The 23,691-nt window shown below is 39.4% G+C and overlaps 1 protein-coding gene across 5 annotated transcripts in view; it reads right to left on the reverse strand.

The window, feature by feature from the left end:
• The window catches only part of ABI1 (abl-interactor 1), a 30,165-nt gene extending 6,693 nt beyond the window's left edge, over nucleotides 1-23,472 (reverse strand). The window contains exons 1-7 of one of the 5 annotated variants that reach the window (XM_009890562.1): nucleotides 23,298-23,472; nucleotides 12,528-12,628; nucleotides 8,912-9,052; nucleotides 6,583-6,683; nucleotides 5,296-5,376; nucleotides 3,479-3,655; nucleotides 559-645 (exon numbers count right to left, since the gene is read on the reverse strand). In XM_009890562.1, the coding sequence (XP_009888864.1) occupies nucleotides 559-645; nucleotides 3,479-3,655; nucleotides 5,296-5,376; nucleotides 6,583-6,683; nucleotides 8,912-9,052; nucleotides 12,528-12,628; nucleotides 23,298-23,372 (763 nt within the window). In that variant the 5' untranslated portion in view covers nucleotides 23,373-23,472. The remainder of the gene's footprint in view (nucleotides 1-558; nucleotides 646-3,478; nucleotides 3,656-5,295; nucleotides 5,377-6,582; nucleotides 6,684-8,911; nucleotides 9,053-12,527; nucleotides 12,629-23,297) is intronic. The other 4 variants (XM_009890563.1, XM_009890564.1, XM_009890565.1 and 1 more) reach the window with 4 other exon arrangements.
• Nucleotides 23,473-23,691: the final 219 nt, after the last annotated feature.

The raw sequence follows: 23,691 nt of genomic DNA on the forward strand, positions 1-23,691 counted from the left end.
AGGAAATCTGGCTAGAGAACACAAAGAAATGGAGAATGAAAGGCTGCTGAGAGGAGAAATACCCTACAAGTTCCTTTGTAATGGCATTAGATCATACGACTGCACATTTTCAATCGACTGTACAGCAGCTTCCTGAAAACTACTACAGTACTAGAATCAATGGTTACACAGTATCTATTTTGACAGTCTACATAAGCCTTTCTAATAACAACTAATCAATTATCCCTCGTGAAAAAGCCTCCGGCAGGATGATTCAACATGAAATTAATATTTTTAATTAAGATACATTTCTATTTCACACCAAGCATATGCCACATATTTCACACGGCATTTCTATAATAAATTTGCAGTTCAGAGCTTAAATGGGTCAGTAATAATCATGCACATGTTATACAATATTGAAGAGTGTGCCCTTCAGCTCCAATAGCATATTGACACTAGAATGCAAGATGGTATTAGCTTCTGGAAAAGGAAACAAAATAGAGTCTGACTTGCCAGCCATGCATGCTAGAAGAAAGTAGGCTCTACCCTTTAACAGCTCAGCTTGTCCAAACTTACTGTTTTCCTGCACCCTGGCCACGAAGCCTGTGAGAGGTATCTGTGGAGTCAACTGAGGCATAGGGGGAGGGGGTGGAGCAATAGAAACTGGTAGCAACACACACACCATATCGGGGAAAGTCAAACAGACAAAGGAAAAAAAAAAAAGGAAACAAACAAAAGCAGCCGTCAGTAACGAGGACCACAAAACAAAGTATGTAAAGAACAACAAGAACACGCACATGGAAGAACCTTCTTCAAATTTGTGTTTCCAACAAGGCTGAATTCTCGGTTAGCCAATTGAGGATCAAAAGCAAAGCATGTCCCAGTGTTTAGCCAAATAAAAAGCCGAGCGCCGGCTGCGCATTTGGAAGCTCACAGGGTGCATATGTGAAGGGACTTAGTCTGCTTCACTTGGGGAGCACACAAAACCGAGCTTTTTGTCTTGCTGCTAAAAAAGGATTACTCAAATTTAGTAGTTATCTTTTAAAAGTACACTAGTAGAAGTGATGTTTCACAGGCTTCTAGACTCCTCTAAAACAAAAGTAGAGTGCTACATCAAGTGCAGCAAATCAGCACTGGCAAAGAGCAAAGACAACTACTTTATAAGAGAAACAATGCTGCAACATCAAGACTTAATATTCATACAGAGAGCACCTCTCATAGTTTTGTTCTGCGGGGGTGAGGGACAGTGGGTTGGCTTACTTTGGTTTTGCTTTACACAGAAAAAGGGACCTTATTGCTTGTTGGTAGGAAAACCAGATGGGTTTAGAGCAGAATGGAGCTTTATTTTAAATTAGTAAGTCTTCTGTGGTTAGAAGGTACTCAGCAACCTAAGAGGCTGGCAAAAGCTTCAATAGCTACAACTGGCTACGCTAGGGCACAGAGCTCCCCAGGAAGCACTTGCAGGCTGGTCTCCTCTGAAGTATGTACCTATTTGGTGAGTAACGAGCTATGAGATGCACGGCACCAGTGCTCAGAGATGCTGGGCTAACAGCTGAGATGTTCAAATCTTCACTCTACAGGTAGAAAAGGGGCATGGTAGCAGTAGGGTAGTAGGGTATGCCATTTCAGCTCTGGCAGGATGTCTCCCCATGAAGGGGGGGCAGGTGGGAAGGAAAAAAAAACAAACAACCCCAACAAAACATCAACTCATTTGTTTATACTGAGCCCCTTCTCAGTGGGATTTCTCTTGCACTGAAGCAGAAACTCCTGTGAAGGTGGGAATTCAACAAGGGTAATCCAGTTGGAACAAAATTTGAAAGAGGTTCTGTACTTCCAAGTAAGCAACAGTTTTAAATAAAGCCATAACTAAGATTAATGTTTGATGAATAAAAATGGAGCATTTAGTTCATTACAAAACCAATAATCAAATAAACTGTATGAGAGAAATGATCAATAACAGAGGGAGAACAGATTTCTCACAAAATTGAAGTAAACATCTAAGAAAAAACAGAGTATTTGTTAGCATGAAAAGTAAAACCTTAAGGAAACATGGGACCTGGATTTAATGTCAAGACAGTAGCATTAAAAATAAAAAAAAAATTACCAGTTACAGAAACAGAGGAAAACAGTTTAAAGTAGAACAACACACCCATCAAAATACTGTTTAAAAATGTTGGCAATCAGTATTTTGAAAACACCAGAGAGGCTAGATTAAGGAACAGCACCTGCATTTGAGCAAAAAATTGCTTTGGACAAATGTAAATGTTCAGACGGTGGTGTGCACAGCATTTAAGTTCAGAAGTAAAGCCCTGTTTATTCAACAGAACACAACTGTTCAAACAGGAAGGAGTTTCTGTTGTTACAGTGAATTAATTTTGGGGGAACAAGAGCATGGAGGAAAAGGAAGGGCCAGTATGGGTAAGAGAGAGTAGGAGGAAAATCAGGATTAGAAAAAAAAATAGATTGGTACTGTGTCTGCATATAAAAATGGTTTCTGATAAATTTAATACTTCTAAATCACTGAGAAAATTCTTCACCTCGATGTCTCAAATATTTTATATGCATTCTTTCCTTACAGTAAGTACACAACAGCAAACACTGTTCCAAAGTGATCTGCAGCCCAAACGTCAACACTTCTTTTCAAAAGAAATATCACTCTGAAGCTTAAAGAGTTGGCATGCTGAAGAACACCATAAACCATTAGAGGACTATCACCCCTCTTGTGTATCTGGTCAAAATGTATGGAAACAGCAAGGAAGAAGTTTCCTGATAGAAACAGCTTTTTACCAGCACTCAAGTAGATCCTTATTTTGCAGATCTTTCTGCAGTAAACCTTGTTTGCCCTATTGAGTAGGTAGGCAGGATGCTGCTGACTAAAACCACTTGCCCGTGGCATCCACCCTTTCCCTAATTCATCTCCATCTATACTACTACTACTGTGGAAGCACAGAGGAGGAGTCCGCTAAAAAGAGAGATTGACCTCTTCTTTAACAGTCAAGCTTAAAGCTAAGAACAAAGGAGAAACCTGGAATGAGGAAAGGATTTAGGAAAGAGACAGAGACAGGGAGGAGCTGGGTAATGGGAGGTTTGTTACAGAAGCACTGTGCTCTGACAGTACTCTCTTGCCACTAGCCCAGTAGTGGAGGGACTGTACTACAACCGTATTTGGTCTCCTGCAAAAAAAATCTGGTTTTAGTTTATGTTCTTCAAGCACACCTGAAATGCTAAGTATAATGTGCCTATAATTAGATAGGCAATCAAAATAATTTCTTGTCATGAGTAACAGCAAACAAGTCAGAGGGGAAAACAGTATAATTGCATATAGTGCAATCACTGTACAACTTTAATATGGTTTTTCTTGTTTGTTTTTCCTTCTATTTTGGGAAAGAAAGCAGTAATCTGATTGATGCTCTTCATAAATGAATTAAAATGCCATGCATGCTTTTACAATCATTTTGCTCAAAACAGTTTGTGATTTCAGAGCTCAGCAGCTTACTTGAATTTTGAGAATAAAGAGGCCCGCCATTAACATGAGGTTGAGCAGAAAATGGGGCAGTCACAGAAGGATTCCGTCTGTATCCACCAGAAGATGCTGAAGAAGTGGTAGAGTTGTGTCGCGAGATTTGCCTGGTCATTGTGCCATACTGGGAACCAGGAGCTGAACCCGGAGCAGCTGAAAAGCATTAGCCAGAGGAACCAAAGAAAAGACTTAAGCAGAGCATTACTTGGGATAGAATGCAGAAAATAGAAAAAAGCCCAGCACATAGGAAATACTTGATTACAAGTCTCCAATAATTTAAGACCAGTAACAGGAGATTTACAGAAAACAAACATCCCTGTTATAATCAATAATGAGAAAAAACACATAGGACATAAAACAACACTCATATAAAGGGCATTTGAGAAATGCTGAGAACTACTGCTTTGAGAGACTGGACTGGAAAATTGAATCAGCTTCCAACTTCTAAGCATATCTCAATGATTCTACATGCAATACCCTTTATTAAAAAGCACACAGAAAAAACCCCACATTCTGCTCAAAGCAAATGTTTTCCATTGTGAACCAGAACTTGTCTCCAATCTAATACAAAAAGACACTCTAACAAAACAGTAAAACAAATGTCATGAGCTTCAGACACATTTGTCAGTCATATTTGTTAGTTGTGCTTTTATATTGATTGAATTTGCACTAAGAAATCGGAATCACCAATGCCAGCTGACAGAAAGACATGTCACTCATTCTTCAGGATGGACACCCGTTTTTACCTTCCACATGCTTGCTGCACAAACTTCAAGGTTAATAAAACAATTTAAGTTCTCTTTTGGATTAACCTCTGAGAGATGAGAAAAGAATCACACCTTGCAAACTAATGAATCTCACACGTTGAGGTCACATGGATCAATGCAATTTTTAAATGCAAAAATTGTTTTTGCAAGAAAATGTTTTGTGCTTTTATATACATATGTATATATCTTATATAAATATATATAAATATATACGAAAATGCACACACACATATATACACAAACAGTGTGTGATCAGAAGTTTGCAGTCCTGTAATGCTATCCAAAGTCACTTTCGCTTAACACTTCAGTAAGGGAAAGTGCAAAGGGTTATGTGGGTCAAAGCCTCCAAAGCTAGTTTCATAACACAATCAATGAATTTTGTCATCAGCCTGTGATAGGAAAGGGGGGGGTATTTCTTCCTGCCTGTTTTGGCAAGTACTACTTTTACAACCCATCCTAACAGCTATATGTAATGCTTGAAGCAATTTTTCAAGAACTGTTATTTCGTATCCTCAAGTCTTCCAGTTTGCCACCCGCCTGCAGCATTATAGAATCAACCCAAGCCACTGTGACAGACACTTCTGCTTCTCAGTCACCTTGTGCCCACAGGATAGAATACATACATCCCCCTACACAGCAGCTACCATTTTTAAGCCAGAGTGTGACTGTTATGGCTTAATTTCAGCTGCAGGAGTGATACAGCAGAATACCAATATTCAAGCTGATTTTGAGTTCTTCTAGATGAGACTAATTGGATCTTAGCTTTAATTGGGAACAGAGATTTCAAGCAACTGGCAGCATTTTCCCTGTATCTTGTCCATTTACCTTCAGAGGCTTTAACCACGGGAAATTAGTGCAGATTAGATTTGTTTAAAAACAAACAAAAAATCCCAGGACTGATTTTTATACTAAAATCATGTAGACCCACTACAGAAGAAAAAACACCCTTATTGAGTCCATTAGGAAGAGATTATTATAGATTATGCAGCATGACTGCAATCACTTCAGCATTGACACAAGTCTCACCTATCAGACTGCCCATCGGGAGAGGTGGTGGCAGTGGTGGTGCTGGCGGGGCTCCAGGAGGAGGAGGAACAGAAATGTGTGCTAATAAAATAGTTTATATTCCCAATTAGGCCATATATTTAAAAAAAAAAAAAAAACCACACCCATAAAACACCCAAATAAGAAAGCATGGGCACTTGATAGGCTTACCAAATAACTACAGAAACTCAACTTTGGTCAACTGATACAAACTCAGGTCCTGACCCTACACAGAGTTCTGTACCTGCAGATCTTTATTCCCATTGATTTTTATGGGATGCCAGACAATAGTAAGATTTCATCCCTATTTGTACCACTGCAGGATCAGAAACACCTGGGAAAGGAAAGCCTACATGTGCATAAGAAACTGAAGACTTCTCATCTGAGGAACAGACACTTAAGAGGTGCAATACCAAAATTACATTACATCAAAACTCCGTTGTTTTCTTGTGCAAATTAGTTTTATGTGCTAAAATACACAGATAGTAAACAAGTGACTGAGTTGGTTTATTAACAAGATAATAATCCTTCTGTCTTATAACCAAGAAGGATCCTACACATTCTCATCATTCATCATTCTTAAAGACAAGGCAGTATGCTTTTGATGCCGAGAGACCCTGCATGGTTCTCTTTTATTGTTGTGCTATCTTACACACACTAGTTCTCCTGCCTCTCTCAATGACCTCCATCATAGCTTAGCAACTTCAGACCGTAATTGTAGCATAAACAACACTGATGGATAACCCTGAATTCTACTACTAGCAGTGTTTTCTTAGGTAATCTTCTGCTTTTTATTTGAAGTAAAGACTTTTATTTAATTTAAAAAAAGGCCATGTACATACCATCATTGGCAGATAGTAAAGTTAGAAGGCCATTTCAGAAAACAAAATTTCCCATCAAATATGTACATAGTTGCTGCTGCTTCTCAGGGCATCCAGAAATGCCAAATTGTAGATAGGCATTTAAAAATATAACTAAGCTTTAAAAGGATACACTTCTCTCCTCCTATCCCCCCCACCTTGATTATCTTGTAAAAACATGGAGTGGCAAAGGTGTTTTCACCATGCACTATTCCATAAGTGATTGTTCTGCAAGTACTTTTGGTAAAGAATTAAATCTTCAGATGTCCCTCAGTACTCGTAAGTGATTTCTTGACCAGGACTGTGCTTCGGGACAGTTTCTACCCCATTGTATTCAGTCAAAATCCATCTGCAAACACAAGCAACTGACATTACAGCCTTAAATTAATATGGGAAGAGTCCTAGATACCTGGTCCAATGGTTGGCGGCGAAGGTGTAGGCACGGCAATGGGAATGCCAATACTGCTGCTTCCACTATTCTCTCGACTGCCACTTCCTCCACTACTACCGCTATAAAAGAAAAACACAAGTATTAGCACAGCTTTTCCTACAAAGGCCTATCAACAGTTACACTTCTTGTGTGAGCTCTGCTAGCCTAACTCAATTATAGATTGTTGAAAAATCCCATATAAAATGCCTCTGTCTCTACCTACAATTGCATACAGCTAATCATGTCTGGATGCATTACACTCCTAATAAACAGAATTAGCTAAGCTGATAAACATCACTATGGATAAAATGCCTAATTAAATGTTTTAAAAAATAAAAAGGTAAGCAACCATACCAGTTCTAGGCAATGGAGTAACAACTCCAATAGCGCAGGGGCCTTGTAATAAGTGAAAGTAACAAGCTGGGGCTGGAAGAGTTCATGCCTAAACTATAAGTAATTTTTTAACATTATTTATGCTGTCAGCTGAAGGAACATTTCCTCTACTCATAACAGAAGTTTAGATTGAGAACTTTTAAACTGAGAACAACGATAAACCAACTGGGGTGTGGTGTGCAGCATGGTGTGGATAATTTTCTGTATATCTAACACTCTCCCCCACCCATGCACACACTTTTTGTGTGTAAGAAGTTTGTTTCTGTCCCTGCCAGAACCAGGACAGTTTCTAAGATGGTCCGAAAGGTAACCGTACAGCCAGGTTACAATTTGTCTAAGTACCATTTTATGATACACAAATTAGACGCCAGCAACACATACTTTTTTACAGAACATACTTCTAGTGAACTACCGGATAACATTTCTACAACGTGCCTTGGGAGGACATAACACGCTGAAAAAGAATCAAGATTCAGGCAGTATCTGTCCTTATTCTTATCCAAGAGCACTCCTCAGGCAAAGGCTTGAATTTACATGGATTAAATGGATAATATAAAGGGAACTAAGTAGTCAAGATGTTTCAAAGCCAAAACACCACTTTAACCCATCCATGTTAATTAAAGAGTACTCAGTGATGTTATAGTTTATTTACCATTCCTGGGTAGCTACAAATCAGTGCTGTCAAGAGTCAAGCGCAAATCATTCAAATATATCTTAAGAAAATAACACTGTTACAAAAAAGAAAATCAGTGATCTGAAATGGAAGCCAAGATAATTCCTTCAAAATTAGTGTTCTGTCTGCTGAAGACCTTGATCTTGTCACCATGGTTGCAGCTGAATTTCTAACTGCACTCTTTTATGTAAAAAGATCTTGTGCGACAAGAGTAGAGAGCATTCACAGTAGCCAGCTGAACAGATTAACAAGATCTTCATTGCAGACAGATTTAGAAGTTATTTCATTCTGGCAATATTTCATGATCAACTGTGTCCAAAATACTCTCTCAATCCCCGTTAGTGACCTACCATGTTTAACTGCCTACTGGGAGTTTTTTAAAAAAAAAAAAAGAAAAAGAAAGAAGCTCTGTGAAAAATAAGCTAACCTCTTACTTCTAACTACATTGAATTCTTTCATCTGTTTTTTCCCCCCACACTTTGGAGCCTATGATAAAAATCAAATTGAAAAAACTGAAGTCAATCAAGAGGCTCAGAGAAAGATCTAGCCTTGCAATTTGAGGGGAAAAAAAATGCATTTAAAAAGGGTATACTCAAAACACCCTTCTCACTCAAAACACACACTAACTACTCTTTCATCAAAGCCCTTAAGCATGTGGAAACAACTGGCTAATGCCAATACCTGCTCTGTGAATAAGGTTTTATTTTCTGCTTCTATCATGCTAGCACTGATTATAAACATTCAGTTTTAGCCAAAAGAAAGCAATCAGCTCTTTCAGACTACCTTTATCACAGTGTTGCTAATCAACAGAAATCTCCCTTTGCAATTAGTGATCTTGAAAAAAAAAACCAAAACCTTAAGTCTATTAGGCTAAGGTTAATAATGCAGCTTTAAACCCATTAGGACCCATCACTACCCTACCTTGCAACTGCATTTTTGAAGTTTTGCTTATTCTTGGGGAACAAATACCAGAGAAAAAAATAAATTGATTATATAAAACAAGGTCTGTGGTTATGGAATTAAGTTGCTAGATACAATGAGCCTTCTATAGGGCATGAAGACACTTCTATGTATTAGAGAAGTCAACAATGCAGTGAAGTTCTGTTACTGCAGAGTGGTAGAATAACTCACCTTTTGCCTTTAACAAAAATCCAACAGGCACAAAGCTTCAAAGCTTTTATGTGGCTTTAGTAAGCATCAGCATGCCAGGCAGGAAAGAGTTACAGTGAGAAAATGCTCTACCTGTGTGTCCTTGGTCTCTGGTTCAAGGAAGCTGTCCTTCCAGGACTGTGCTGACTGCCCAGTCTAGCAGGACTGGTCATGTAATCATTGGGGACTGTTGGTGGTTTGACTGGCTCCAGGGTTTTGTAAGGAGTATTTCGTCTGGTCAAGGAAAAAAGACATTTGAAGACAGAAAGATAAAGGATCGAAAGATCAAAAGGATAAATGAATGAAGTAGTGAAGCCATTTGTTTTCTTAAAGTGTGCATGAGAGATCACTGCACAGTGACCCACATTACAGTATATTAAACAAATTCCACCGGGCGGGGTGGACAGGTCACATTAAACTCTCTAAAGTGCTCTTGTACAGACAGATAAATATAAGTTTTCCTACAGCACATAAACTTGTTAAAAATGCCTAAACTAAATTTACTAACCAAAATACATTCTTTGAACTACATACCATACACTAGTTACATCCACGTAATATTCTCGGGTTACCTTTCAGTACACTGCACGTGACAAACTCTTCCACTGTAACACTTTCCTCTTTCCCCCTTTCCCCTCCCCTCCAAACACTTTCCAGAAATATTCTTGGCTAAAGGTATTCAACTCATTAAGACAGGAGAAGGCCGAAATATTCACAGAACAAGTTACATTTGCAATCACCAGTACTCTTCCTAGTAGCATTGTTTCACACAATAATCGAGCAATCTCATATCACTTAAGCAGATCTTAAAGTGTCTCACAGATAAGCTTCATTGTCTCTATTTTGTAGCCCAAGAAAGTGAAGCCCAGAGACTTCCAAGGTCACCTAGCAGACTGCATCGTCAGAAATATAACACAGATCTTTTGAGATCTATTTACCAGACTCATTACTGTCTTAAGAACAGTGCATTTATTGTACTGAATTGCAAAGCTCTTCAGTTCTCACCAGTAACTAAGAGATCCCTTGCAAGACATGGAATTTGGCAATGCATCAGCTAAGCAAAAACAAAAATACTAAACTACTGGCATTTAATAATTTGTTCAATTACTGGTTTTAACTGAGTTGGTAAGTTATACAGCTTCCTGGTATTTTAAGAACCTTATTGACTTCCTTTTTGCAATATGGAACGCAAGAGTACTAAATTCTAACTATAACATTTTATTATTAAAACCTCGCAAAGAGAAAAGTGGAAATACCACAACTGTTTGCATCCACTGCGGTGTTTGTAAATTAGTTTGTCTATATAAAGAACTCCAGATGATTTTAATATACAGACTGCCACCACCTATACATCTGCCAAAAGAGATCAGCCGTGGGAAAAATAAAGAAACTTTGTATTCCAGTTATAGAGATCATGTTCTAAATACCGCCAAATAAACGATAAGCAGGGAAGATTTTAAATGTGCTTCCAACAGAAATAACCCTGAAAACTAATGTTTTAAAGTTTTCTACCTAGGAATGCACTGCCAATACGAACTACTACTCAGCTCTGTAGCAATATTTATTTCGCCTGTACAATTTTAAAATATTGTCAACAGTAAACCCCCACTACATCAGCAATGCCTCAGTTTCTCCTTTACTCTCCTCAGCTTCATTGAAGAACTCAAACTCCTAAGCACCAGAGAAGTCAAAACCAATTTCTTTCCATGGCTCAAGTTCAATCCTTCCCTTTGCTTGTACGCCAGCCTTACACAGAGGAGGAAAACACTCTTTAATTTCCTGACTCTGCCCAGCGCTCCTCACCTCACTGTCTCCCAATGCTTCAGTGCGGTGCTGATGTCCTTTGCCACCAGAGAGAGCTAAAGGGAGTCCAAGGCCTTGCTCTGCCCTGGGACCCACAAGGCATGACTGCAACTACTCCCTCCATCCAGCTCCAGTAATTCACTCGTTCTCCTGTGGTACTTCCAACCTGAGCATCCAAGGTTTTCTACAGTCTCTCCCTGGTCTGGTGAAGAGACCCTGGCTTCCTGCAGTCTATTTCCCTTTTCAGCCCCGCTGATTTCTGTGTAGGACTCCCTCCCCACCACATTCCTTCAGATAGTCCTGCCTTGAAGGGACAAGCTGCACAACAGGCAGCACACACTTAAAGGCCCATGTTACACACCAAGCTTGTTCAGATTTTACACACTTATCTCTATTTTGTGGATAAAGGGAGAAGAGTAGTATCCTTGCGGTTTCTAGCACTTTTTTCTGTATATATTAAGGAAACAGTCACGCCTGTGATATTTCATGCTTTGGCAGAACACGGCTGCTCAAGACAAGAGCTGTACTTCCTGAACAAGAAGGGCAGATAGAAATCTCTGTTACGAACCCACATTATTCCTCCCCCTCAGCCAACTGCTGCCTCTTGTCAAGCTCATCTGGAAACGACATTTAGCTGATTAATCCTTATCAGGCATCAGCTAAGGGAACCCAACAGCTCTGGCTTGTTTGGGGGTGGGGGGGAGCGTTAGAGAGAGGCAGCTCACCAGTACATCAACACTGCTGTTTCACTACCAAACGTCCAAGAGGACATGAAAGCACTATCCAGCTTCCCAGGGCTGATAAACAACTCTTTCTCAGCTGGGATGAGAGAGACAACAGGAATACTGATTGCATGCCCTTGAGCAACGGGAATTTTCACAAAACATGCTGAGGAAACCTCTAGGGTAATTTCTCTGCAGAATGCACAACAAACACTGCCATCATGAAGCAGCAAAGCATCAAATCAGGATTAAAAATCACTAAGTCTTTGACAAAAGAAGTTGCTGCTTCTAATTTTCCTTGACCATTGCTCCTGTTCCCCATCCGGTTCTGTCTCATTATTCCTCATTTTTCCAACTCCCCACCTCTCCCAGACAACACGCCTGAAGCCATGCCAGCCAGCGTTACAGTGCCTCGATCCCCCACAGCATAAAGGAAAGATTGAGAGTGACAAATAGATAGGTCTTGTTTAGGCTGCCTTTTGGAAGATGTTGCACAGTTGGACAGACAAAATCATATGGCACGTGCTCTGAGTTTCTTAAGTATTAATGTTCTGGTCTTTAGCAATGACTACTTCCTGGCACACCAAGATAAGCAGATTTCACTCCCCACAGGTCCACAGGAGCAAATTAGATGCTGTGGCAGGGAATTCGGGTTACATTGGGACTTGGGAATAGCAAAATCCTTCCTCATTTAAGCATAAAAATATAAATGCACAAGCCTGCGAGAATCAATGCTGCCAGTATGTCCACAATGCCACGAATTTTGCTTAGATAATGCAACAAATATGCCACCAACAGCCATTTCATACCTCTTATGATATGGAGAAATGAGTAGATGAAAACTTTAACAATTAATTCCTTTCCCAACTGAAGTTAAGTTGGGGAAGTTACTTTTTGATATTCTTTTGTGTCACTAAGGATTTCTCCTCAAAAATCAGAAACAGCAATAGCTTCATATCTATAATAAATCCTTCCCCCATGAAAAAAAACATTCTTTCATAAGGTCATTATGAAAATAAGAGTCAATGCAACTGAAAGGATTTACACAGAAAAAGTAATTGTGCTGGGTTTTTTTGCTAAAGGCAATCAGAATTGCCATCTATCCACATATTTAAGAAACACCAACACCAGCACAATTAAAACTTTCTATAACACAGGCAGGACCAAGCAATCTTCATTCTTACCCCAGAGTTCCCCGGCCTGACATAGGAGGACTTGGTGGTTTTTGTGTAGGCGGATTTGTTCTTGACAAGGTGCCAGTTCTTGCAGGCTGGTTATTTCCATGCTGAAATAAGGGAAAACATGATTTTATTTTTATAACAGAGCAGCTCTATTATTGACAGCTTCTTTTTCTTTTTTTTTTAAGTGTAAGAATATGAAGTGAGAATTCCCAGACAGCTGTCAAACAGCAAGTTTTCAGATAAACACAAGACAGACACCAGTAAATACAAAGAGTCTAAATACAAGCTTAATGTTATTTTTGCTATTAGTTTACAACAGACATCAGAAAGGTAGGCAATTGGCAGGTTCATGCACAAATCTCTTGTATCTTCTTTTCTTTAAAGAGAAGCCACATTTGTGTTCATCTCCATTCGGGTGTTAATAATTTACATCAAACTTTAACACTGACAGTACAATACAGTCAGCATGGGCCCAGAATTTCTCAATTTGCCCCTGCTATTTGACCAGCAGAGTCATTCAGGTTGTCTGGGAAGTCTCCTGCAAAAAATGTAAGTGAAGGGAATCAAGGCATCTACTGAATTCAGAGCAAAGCACTACATGTGTTAGAGAAATTAATGTATCTATGTATAAATGCAGATGTCAATGTATCGCAGATATATTGACACACGCTAAATGCTGTAAATAAAAAAAAATAAAGTATAGCATGTTTAATCTAAATATCCTATGGAAAGCAGAGGAGAGCATAAGAGAGTGCTAGGTTTCAGTTTTAATGGCTCTGCAGCCTCTACTATCAGTCACATGAGGCACTGTGGGTCAAAGGAGAAATAACACTTCTTACCTTGGCTTTTAGCCACTTAACGTTGGCAAAAAAAGGGGGGAAAAAGGTAGAAATTAATGGCAGATCCATCACAACTGATAGGACAGGTTAAACTACAGATAATCACATTTTTTTAAAAAATCATTTGTGTCTACAGATAATTAGCTACATCCCAGTACACTAAGAGAGATTTTACTGGCTCACTTAGTCATTTAAAGTTCTGCATCTGACTAAGTGACCACAGGAAAAAACACTTGTGTCAAAACTAAGTTTAGCTAAGCTTTGCAGATTTGTTTGCCAGGCTCCTCATGGGCAGTAAAGGGTTGAAAAGCCCTTTGCTGACTATTCAGGTCCAAACCCAAATCAATGCTATTTCAATGGCAACGTGCACTTAAGAATTTGCTCACAAAACCACAGTTTCAGCTATACAGCGCAGAATAGACTTGCCTGTTGTTTTGACACTTAACCTTCATGTGTTTTGAAGAAATCCTAGCTGCTGCATTGAATGGTAAATAAAGAAAAGGGAGTTCTCAAACAGGATGAGCAGTAGCGCCTTTCACCTCTGGTTTATTGATTGCAATCTGATTCAAGCCAGCACAGCCCTGGCTGCTCAAAACTGTGTTGGTAGTGCTCTAATGATTGTTATTCTGAAATTTTAGCTCTTAGAATCAAGTCATTATATGACTCCACTATATCGTTTTTACAGCCTTCGTGATTGCAGAAGGAAAAAAAATATGAAAACTTGGCATCATATGGAAAACAAATGTAAAATTTTAAATAAATTCAAGTTGAGTTCTCTAATTTTAATCGGGAAGGGGGGGTGTGACGACAGACATGACTCATGTTTTTGAATGGGCAAAAGGATTAGTTTCACCAATTTTAAAAAACCCAAGCAAACACAAACCCCCCAAAACAAAATAATCCCACTGCTTTTTTTGTAAATAAACTGTCACTTCCAGAACAAGCCTCCTAATGCACAGCATTTCAAACTGTGGCTTGCACCTTCTTCTTCTCTTCCAAGAAACGCCAACCAGTTTAAAGGCATCCATGAACTCAGAAATAATAACTAAAACATGCTGCGTAGCAATACGTGTATGTGAGATTTCTGACAAGGTCTGTGAAACCACAGAAAAACAGCTGGGGTTTACAAATCAAGTGGTTGAAAGCCACTGCCCCTAAAGTTATTCATATTACAAGATCAGAAACACAAAACCTGCTCTAAAATCCAAATGAAAAAGTTTAACTGTTGTAAGTAAATTTGAAAGTCATCCTCATTCACTTCTAGTCTGGGCAGAAGTGGCAGAATTAAGGCATTTAAACCACTTCTGTCCCCACATACTTATTTCATGGCAAAGGCTCAGTTTTCAGGAAACTGAAAACAGGTAGTCTCTCAAGTATTTTATTTTTAAAACAGGCTTTTAGCAATGACATTTGCTTTCCCCTCTCACAGGAATATGTGACTCTTCCCCTTATTTCACCAGTTGCCAAGGGCAATGGCATAATACAAGGAATTTGTTAAGAGACGAAAAAGTGAAACTCTTAGTCCCATCACTCCCCAGCAGCCATAGATGGAAACCTTTTCAAGGCTTAAAAGGAAGGGTGGCATGGTTTCTTACCCAGCCTCTACTACTAATTTTGCCTGTGTCAAAAATACAAAACAAAAAAGCTTCCTCTCTTTCCTTCCCTTATGCAGTGTCACTCAGCACTTATGATGAATCTTTCCACCTCCTCCTTAATCACTGTTACATTCTGCCTCCACTGCAGCGACAATATGAATATCAACATCGAGCAAATGATTCAGGAATCTTCATCTTATTTCAAACCTTTCTACTGCTGTTTAACATACTAAACATATATCTGAAGTCCAACAGCTCTTGACCTTTATTCCTATCTCTACCGCTATATCAGGTGAGCATCTCTTTTGCTACCAGTTAAACAATATACAGACAGATAAACACACTAACTTATTGTGCAGAAAAATTAGTAACTGTTGTCATACTGCTTTCTATAAGTAAAAAGCTCTGTACATGTCCTCTCTGTTGCTGTCAATATAAACAAGAGTCATAAGAGGCAGGAAAACACAAAAGGAACACGAAAGGAACAGGGATTCTTATGGGAGAGGAATTCCTGATCCAAAAGACAGAAGTAAGGGAGAAAAGCAAAAGCATCAAAGCAAGATGAACCATATGGTTATTTAATCATGGTTAATAAGCTAATTAATTAGGAGGAGACATTTTCTTGTATTTATTGACTAAGCTTATGAGGTCAACCTTGCTGCGTTTCTTGGTCTGAAAACCAAATGTAGTGCTTTCTAAGCAATTAAAAAAAATTGCTTGGAACTGGGAACACTTTAGGCAGCAGGGTCCAGCCTTATTATGATTTTAAGAAAAACAGGAAAAAAGACAACAGACAACCAAAAGGAAAAGCAGGTGCATGTTTAATGTCGGTTCAAGCATCTCTGTACCAATGCCTCTAGGCCAGCCAGCCAGTTGGCAGACCATGACCATCACCAACTGCCTGATCAGTACTGAGAAGGTCAGAGTCAGGAAGGAAGGAAATGCGAGGCATGAGGAAGAGAAGCAGCAGCATGCATAAGGTTCACAGCTTGAAGAGGGAAGAGACTGTTCTGAGAGGGATCTATAAAATAAGAGATAGGAGGTGCAAAAGGAAAAAAGCTTAATCAACTGAAAAGCAGCACTGAGAACTCCCGCAGAAGCTGTAAGAAGCATAACTCCCTTCTCCTCCTGCTCGTTGTGTTACTGTACACACAGGAGACAGTTCTCAGTCAGATACCAGCATCCTGGATGACGTACACATGAGAACAAAAACATAGTGTGTAGGCTTGCTGGGCCTGTTTGTGATGCCGAGGCAGAGAACTAGACAGATCAGGACGTTCCCAGAAACAAGACAGCACAGTAAGCAGCAGTATTGGTTGGGGTTTCTTGCAACCATCATAGCAGAGAGGTGTTTCAAAGAAGCAAGCAGGACAATTTTGCCCTTCCAGGGAAAACCCGCCAAGCATGTGGCAGTCCTGGATGAAGTTCTAGGGGTTGTCAAATAAAATTAAGAGAAAGAAACCACAGTCTTAGGTTCGAGAAATAGGAGTCAACCTCGCTGCATTTCCAAAAGATCACAGCTAGGGCAGTGGCACATCCGCAGTGTTTTGACAGTATGGGACAGGAGGTTTGCCAAGGACTGAGAGCCAGCAGTGGGCTGGAAAGGCGTAATGCAATTAAAGCAATGAGCAAAACAGGTGTGTGCAACAGCCATGCGAGGCATATATCAAAGCCCAAAGTCAGGCTGCTTCTGTAACTGATGCCAGGAATTCAGAGTACCTGGACTGAGAATTTTAGCTGTGGGTTTGGACAGGACAAGCAATGTTTTGGACAGTCAAGCAAGCATTGACTGTAAGTACCAAGTAAGAGGCTTCCTTGCTTAAGGCAACGATTTCAGCAATGCCAGCATGCTCAGTTCTGGTAGTTTAAACCATACAAGAATATCTGCCGACAAAGGCAGTACCCTTCAGGTTTCTGTAACTGAAACCAAAGGGACAAGACCAAGAACAGCATGAAAGGCTAGGGTGTGAGGCAATCAGAAGTATCTACTGATAGCCAAAGGATGTCCAGACATTTGAGGGACTCTGCTGACTGGCCTCAGGAGGCAGCCATCTAACTAACTGGTTTTATTAGTTTCCATGCCAAATAACAAGTCATGGGGGACCATTAGTCATGATTCAGGGAACCAGAAAACTATTATTTGAGTTATAAACTGTGTTTGGAAAATTAGGGCTAGGGACATTGCACACAACTCATTCGTGTGAGCAAATGTATCTCTAAGCACAGAAATACAAAAAGGCCACTTGCACACAGGAGCACAGTCCTTATCACACTGACATCCAGCAAGTTTCTCCTGCACATTTCAGCTATGAACTCTCCAATTTCAGACTGCAGAAACTTCAAGTCTCTATGCAGATTAGTTGTGCTTCCCCTCCTGTACATCACTCACTATTTCTCCAACTCTTGAATGTAAAGAGACAATTTATATATCATGTCATACCTAGGATCACTGAAAGCCATCATTAAAGACCATCAAATATAAATGCTGATCAATGGAAACAAAGGTTTAAAAAGTGCGCCAGTCCAATAGTGTCTGGCAAACTCAGAACTTTTAATATGTATGCGGTGTAAAAGCAATAACCAGCTTTAGATCCGTTACCTTTGACCAGTAATCGCAGCCATCAACCACAATAGAAAAAAAAAAACCAAACATGATTGCTCTTGATGACTCTTTAGTCAACCTCCTCTTTTACTTAAAAAAGTATTTCCTTTATTAGTCAAGGGAGAATTATCTGAGACATCCCTACAGAAAGGCAGCTGTCCATAAGACCATTTGAAGTGCTATTATGTATCTGCAGCTAGGCAATTCAATTGCCCCATAGGCATCCTCATAGATTTTCGCATAAGATTCGCATGAGACATTCCTGTCTCATCAGCGGAGCAGTTTCGGAGTACCACAAGATGACAGTCACAGCAAGAAAAGCAGTTGGAAGGGTACTTGTACATGAAGGTATGAGAGGCCTGAGAAAAGGACACAGTAAAGCACCAAGTCTAGAGCATGGTTTCCTTACAGAAATCAAGATATGGACTTAGGGAGAAGGTGTAATCAAAGATGTTTTTCAGAAGGCAGACTGTACGTGGGTGTCAGACACTCGGGTTAGCACACTTCTGCTACTAGTTCGGTGCAGTTTTAAAGAAATCATTCCTGTGTCTCAATTTCCTTACCAGAATGGGTCAGAAGCCTTTCTTTGTCCTTTATTTCCTTATAGTCTAATGTAAGGCAGATTATTTTGAGAAAATTTAGGTTCCAAATCAATATTCCTTTCAAAACTGAACATAAGTAGGTAAGTTTCTCTTCAGTGAAATTTTACCTTTATCTTTTAACTATAACCTCTCCTGGTATTATTTGCAACCTAGTAATTACATAGTCTTCTGTTAACAGTAACCAGATGTAGCTTGTCAGTATTGCTCCTCTCTCCTTTATTTCTTCTTCCTTTTTTTTTTTTTTTTTAGTTTCCAAACTGAGCAGGCAAAAATTTTCAAGTCACATTTGATTTTAAAATGGTTTTACATATTAAGATGCTATTAACATACAAAAACCTGCTTGTGGATGACAGACAAACTTAATATTGTTCTCTCAGTACTCAGTAGCCTCGTTCAGATCAAGATACCTAGATTCCTGCCTTCAAGCTTTTTGAATTCTTTGAGTTGGTAACTTTGAATCTAGCTACAACAGAATAGGGTTAACATAAAAAGAGTTTCTTTTCAAAATTATAAAATAACAAGATCTCATAGTTTTGAGTTTTCTTTGCAAGCAGAAAGGCTTGAAACTTACACTGCATCAGATGACACTACACACACTTCTGAATTTCCAGTAGCAAGTGCCCTATGAAAAGCACAGTATCAACACTCAAAACAGAGTCATTAAAGTTGGCAACAGAAGAGTTACTTCCCACCCCCAGAGAAGCGTTCTTTACCCTACAGCAATATTTACAGTTTGGCCATGACCCCAGAGGGATGTTGTGACTTTAATGAAATTGGCAACACGACATCCTTTGAAGCATAAGTGTCTGACAGAGGCTAATACAGGGACAAAGGCATCAGAGGCTCAGGTTCAGGATCCCCGTCTCACTTTGTTTTTATTACAGTGAATTATTTAAAAGTTAATACTCAAGGGGCTAACACATAAAAGGTCTTATCCTATACAGGAAGCAGGCACGATTAGGCAGCCTTCTATCCTCACATCAGCACCTCATCTGCATTTTTGTTTTGTACCAACACAGATGTAAGCATGAGGACTGCAGGTGAGTAGGGCAGGCTGAGAAGCCTAACAAGGGTGAGAGCAAGGCTCCCTTCTCTAATCTTATTATTCGGTAAGTTTTGGCCCAATCCCTACTTTAAGGGAGTCCTTCCAACTTCCATTTGCTTGAGAAAGATTTCTGAATGCTTAACTCCTGTTTGACTTCCTGGGCTAGAAAGCTTCTTAGTTTTAATGCACTGAAATGCACCTGTTTTACAGTGACAAAACTCTGATTTTTTTCTTAAAACAAAGCTGAAATGTGATCAATCTTTATATATAATTCAAATCTGGTTTTGATGAACTATTAGTTCCATAAAACAAACTTGATCCAATTACAGCTATTAGGCATTTCAATTTAGCATGTATTCAACATTTTATCTGCCTTTACCATAAGGCATCATTTTAATTTCCTTCTTAGCTGCCATTTTACAAATTGCTGCAATTTCACCTGCCTCCTATTTGAAAAAGAGATTATAATAAATTCAAAGGCCAACTTTAGGGCTTTTGCAGCAGCTTCCAAGCTTCCTCCTCCTTCTCCCCCCCTCAAACTGAGGATTTTCTGTATGAGTAATTGTATTTGACCTATTTATTTGCTGGCACACTACTTTTTTTTTTTCTTTTTCTTTCTCCTTTCACAAAAGAAGGGGAAAGAGAAGGAAGGAAATGATGAAGTAGCCTCGGCCTAATAATTTTAAACCAAGATCTACACAGCAAGGTAGACTCTCACATCACAACAGTTACTCTTATTTACCAAGAATGACTTCAGCTACATTCCCCTATCCCCAGAGGGTGACAGCTGAGCAACTACTTAACAGACTGGCAAAAATGCTTGTCTGTGTGTTTCTTGGAGCCACCTACACATAATATTTGTGTTGCAAGGGAAAGTCTTCTCACTAGCAAACCAACTTTAAAAGCGCTCCTGATTTTGACCGATGCTAGCTTTTGCTTCATAGGCACATATATAAAAAAAAGCAACTTCACTCCTTTTGGAGACTTCGTTTGTATCTGCACCTGCAAAGGGAAGGGGCAGGGAGTGGGGCAGCTTAGGGTTGCCATGGAGCCTTCAGACCAAAGGAGAAAGCACCTCTGTGATCCTAGGATGCTCTACAAAAGCTTTTCTACCAAGAAGCTGCTGGAGGATGAAACAGCACTGCCTTCCAAGGAGGTGGCTCCATCAGGGAGGAAACCTGCTATAGAGAGCAGCTGCTTACCGTCAACTGCCACCCCCCACCCTCATCACCTGCCCCCACAAAAATTACTGCTTGCAAGACAGAGGGGGGCATGTAGGGCCCTTCTCCATGCCCCAAGCATAGGCATCTGCTTCTGCATCCCCTCTACACGGCCACGAGAAGACACACACAAAGAAAATGAGCTGTGAGTATGCATAGGAGGTGCTTCTACATTTGCTCAGACGGCAGATGGACAAGGGAAGACAGTATTTACTCTGAGGATTACCTATCTTTCTATTTACTATTTTTTAATTCTGTGACACAGTATTTTTACTTACACTTTTTATATAAAACAATTCAGGAGCACCCCTTAAAATATACTGCCTATTTTAATGAATTTTTTTCTGGGATCAGTATTTCATGAAATAAAAGCAGAAACAAGCTGTAATCCATCCTGTATCTTTGATTTCTCTTCCTTGTATTTTTCCTTTCTGTTTCTTCACCAAATCCTACACCGGAACACAACAGAGTCCCATTAACAGCAATAAACTGAAATCCACATATTTCAAAGTGTTACGTAACTTTTATTTTAAATGACAATGTATGTGTTGTACTGTATTTTATCAACAGTTGTCACAGCAGAAGACATTCAAGGACCTGCAAGTTAGTCAAACTGACAACTGCTCTATGCAGAACTCAAACTTCTTTTCCTCTAGAAAAACATGGGTTCTAAGGCCTTATCAGATATATTGCTGGCCAACATGGGGTGAAATCTTTGGTCAAGATAATAAGGCTTAGCAGAGTCTGAAGCATCTTCTAAGACCACTCCAGACAAGACAAAGTTTGTAATTTATTTTATTGTATGCTTCCCCATAATTTGTACATTCAAGAGGCAACTCAGATTTGCAGCATCATCTGTGATTTGTGCTGACTTCCAAAAGGACCTGATCCAGTTTCTAAGATTGTTTTGGTTGATTTTCTTGTAACAGCAATAGCTGCTTGCAGACAAAGCAAGCTACTTCCTTCAGAGGTACGATCAGTGTCACTCTTGGAACCCAAGTAATACAATGGCTAAAACATTTAATTATGTCATTCCCTGCCTCAGCCCACTCTTCTCACCAGTGTGTCCAGTGAATGTCAACACCCGTGAAGGTGTCAAATGCACAACAGCTGTTTTGAACTATATACCTGAGGCCTGGCTGGCAGCTTATTTCATTTGTGTAACAAGTCTAGATAGAAAATACCAACATCATTTTTCTACTAAGTGTTTCATGCCTTCCACAGTCATAAAACACTTAGGCAAATCACTCAATAAACAAACAATAGCAAGATACAATTTGTAGCTGACTTGTAATGAATTGATAATTTGGTTATTACTGGAAGCTATTTTACCTCTGAAGAGACCAAGTTTTTAATACGGAATTAAACCACTAAGAGTTAAAAAAACCCCACCTTAACTAGAAATGTCCCCTAAGAGCTGCCTAGAAATAGGTAAACAGCACCTCACTTCCACCCCCAAAACAAATAGGATCACGTTAATAAAAATAAAGACACCAGCACTCCTAAAAGCAAATAGTCACATTGGAAAACGCAACTGCTACACGTTAACAACTTTAGCGTTTATGGATCAAGCAACCTGCTTTGAGCCCACACAATACAAGTAGTTCAGCAAAGCATGAACTTCAGAGACTAACAGTAATTATTCTACTTTTAAAAAGCCTTCTACAGCACTTGATCCCTGGAGCACTTAAATGCAGAAACCAATATCCTGACAATGAGTTTGTGGATACCTGTATTCTCTATTCATAAAGCTCTCTCCTCAATGCAGAGACTGTACTGAAAAATTACCAATTTCTCTGCCCCCACTGTTTCTATTTTAAAGCAATTCAGGGCAAATTGTTCAGGCTTCTACATAGAACTGTGCTTCATCCAGTCTGGCTTAAATTATTAGTGTAAAACAACCCTAAGAGTTACAGGTTTAGCTACAAAGAAAAAAAAAATCAGGTAGTCCAAAGTCACTACATTAATTCATAGCCTAGAGCTGTCACAGTATAGAGCTGCTTTCTAACTTGTGTCGGAAATGCTCCTCTGGGCATTTGGAGAGTTACTGTGAAGCAGGAGGTACCCTGGCACTCTTTTGTGTGAGTAATTCTTAAAGATCTGTTCCTCAAGAGCTCAGCGATTCAAACGGTACATGACAGGCTGATCTAGCTGCACAACTGACTGACCAGAGCACATCAAGCTTTAGAGGATACATGGGTGTTGAATAAAAGCTTTTTAATGCCATTCAAGGGAAGATTGTTGTGAACAGAATATACCTGGAAGGCCTGCTCTAGAGGGATACAAAGTTATTTTTAATAAAAAAGATGTCCAGGGTGTTACATTAATTCACTTCAACTATGACCATTTCAAGGGAGGTAGACATCAATTTATGAAAGCTTCTTCTTTTTTTTTTTTTTTTTAAAAAAAAAGAGAAAAAATAAAATGAGACTGTCCAAAAGCACAAATGGGAGTGAGACATCAAATGCCACTAAGATTTTAAATGCCAACTAGCTGATCTCCTTTCTCCTGACCATCCTCCAAAAAAAAAACCCGACAAAAAACCCCACCCCACCAGCCAGTTTCCCCCTTAGCAGATGATGTCATTCATGGCTTTTTTTTCACAAGTCATTAGCCAAAGATCATGAGCCATCGTTTCCAGACACTGTGACTACCACTGACAGTCACAAGGTTGTGGCAATCATTGCTCAAAAAACCCCCACTGTAAAACAATCCATTTTGTTATTGAAATGTTTGTACGTGGGAGCATATCAAACCCATGATCTTTCCTACCATAAATGAACTAAACATTTCAATGTCAGTAACATTCTGCCCCAATCCTATCTCCTGGTCTGTGTTACTTGAGTCCTCAAGTGTCCAGGTATTCTTACCTTTACGCCATGGCCAACATCATCCAGCACCGTGTAGTCTATAGGTTTGCGAATATACCTTACAGGACGTTCCATGTTCGCTGGCGCTATAATTTTGTGAGTTCTCGATGTGTTCTTATTGGTCGTCAAAATGCCTATCTCTCTGCGAGCGACCTTTTCTTTATGGATGTCCACAGTCTAGATTAAAAACAAGAAAGTACGGGTTTCTTTAGGCATTTGCTGTTTTCTTTACAGAGCTATCTACACGTTTAGGCTTCACTATTAAACAAAGAGTCTGAACCAAGTTAATGCTGCTGGAAGGATGCCAGTTTATTGACAAAATGAGTTTAACCTACATGAACATTGTTTGAAAATTACACTTTAATGAAATAACCAATATTAATAATAAAATTAC

Source organism: Charadrius vociferus, unplaced genomic scaffold, assembly GCF_000708025.1.
Source record: "Charadrius vociferus isolate BGI_N301 unplaced genomic scaffold, ASM70802v2 scaffold1038, whole genome shotgun sequence".
Classification (NCBI taxonomy): Eukaryota; Metazoa; Chordata; class Aves; order Charadriiformes; family Charadriidae; genus Charadrius; species Charadrius vociferus.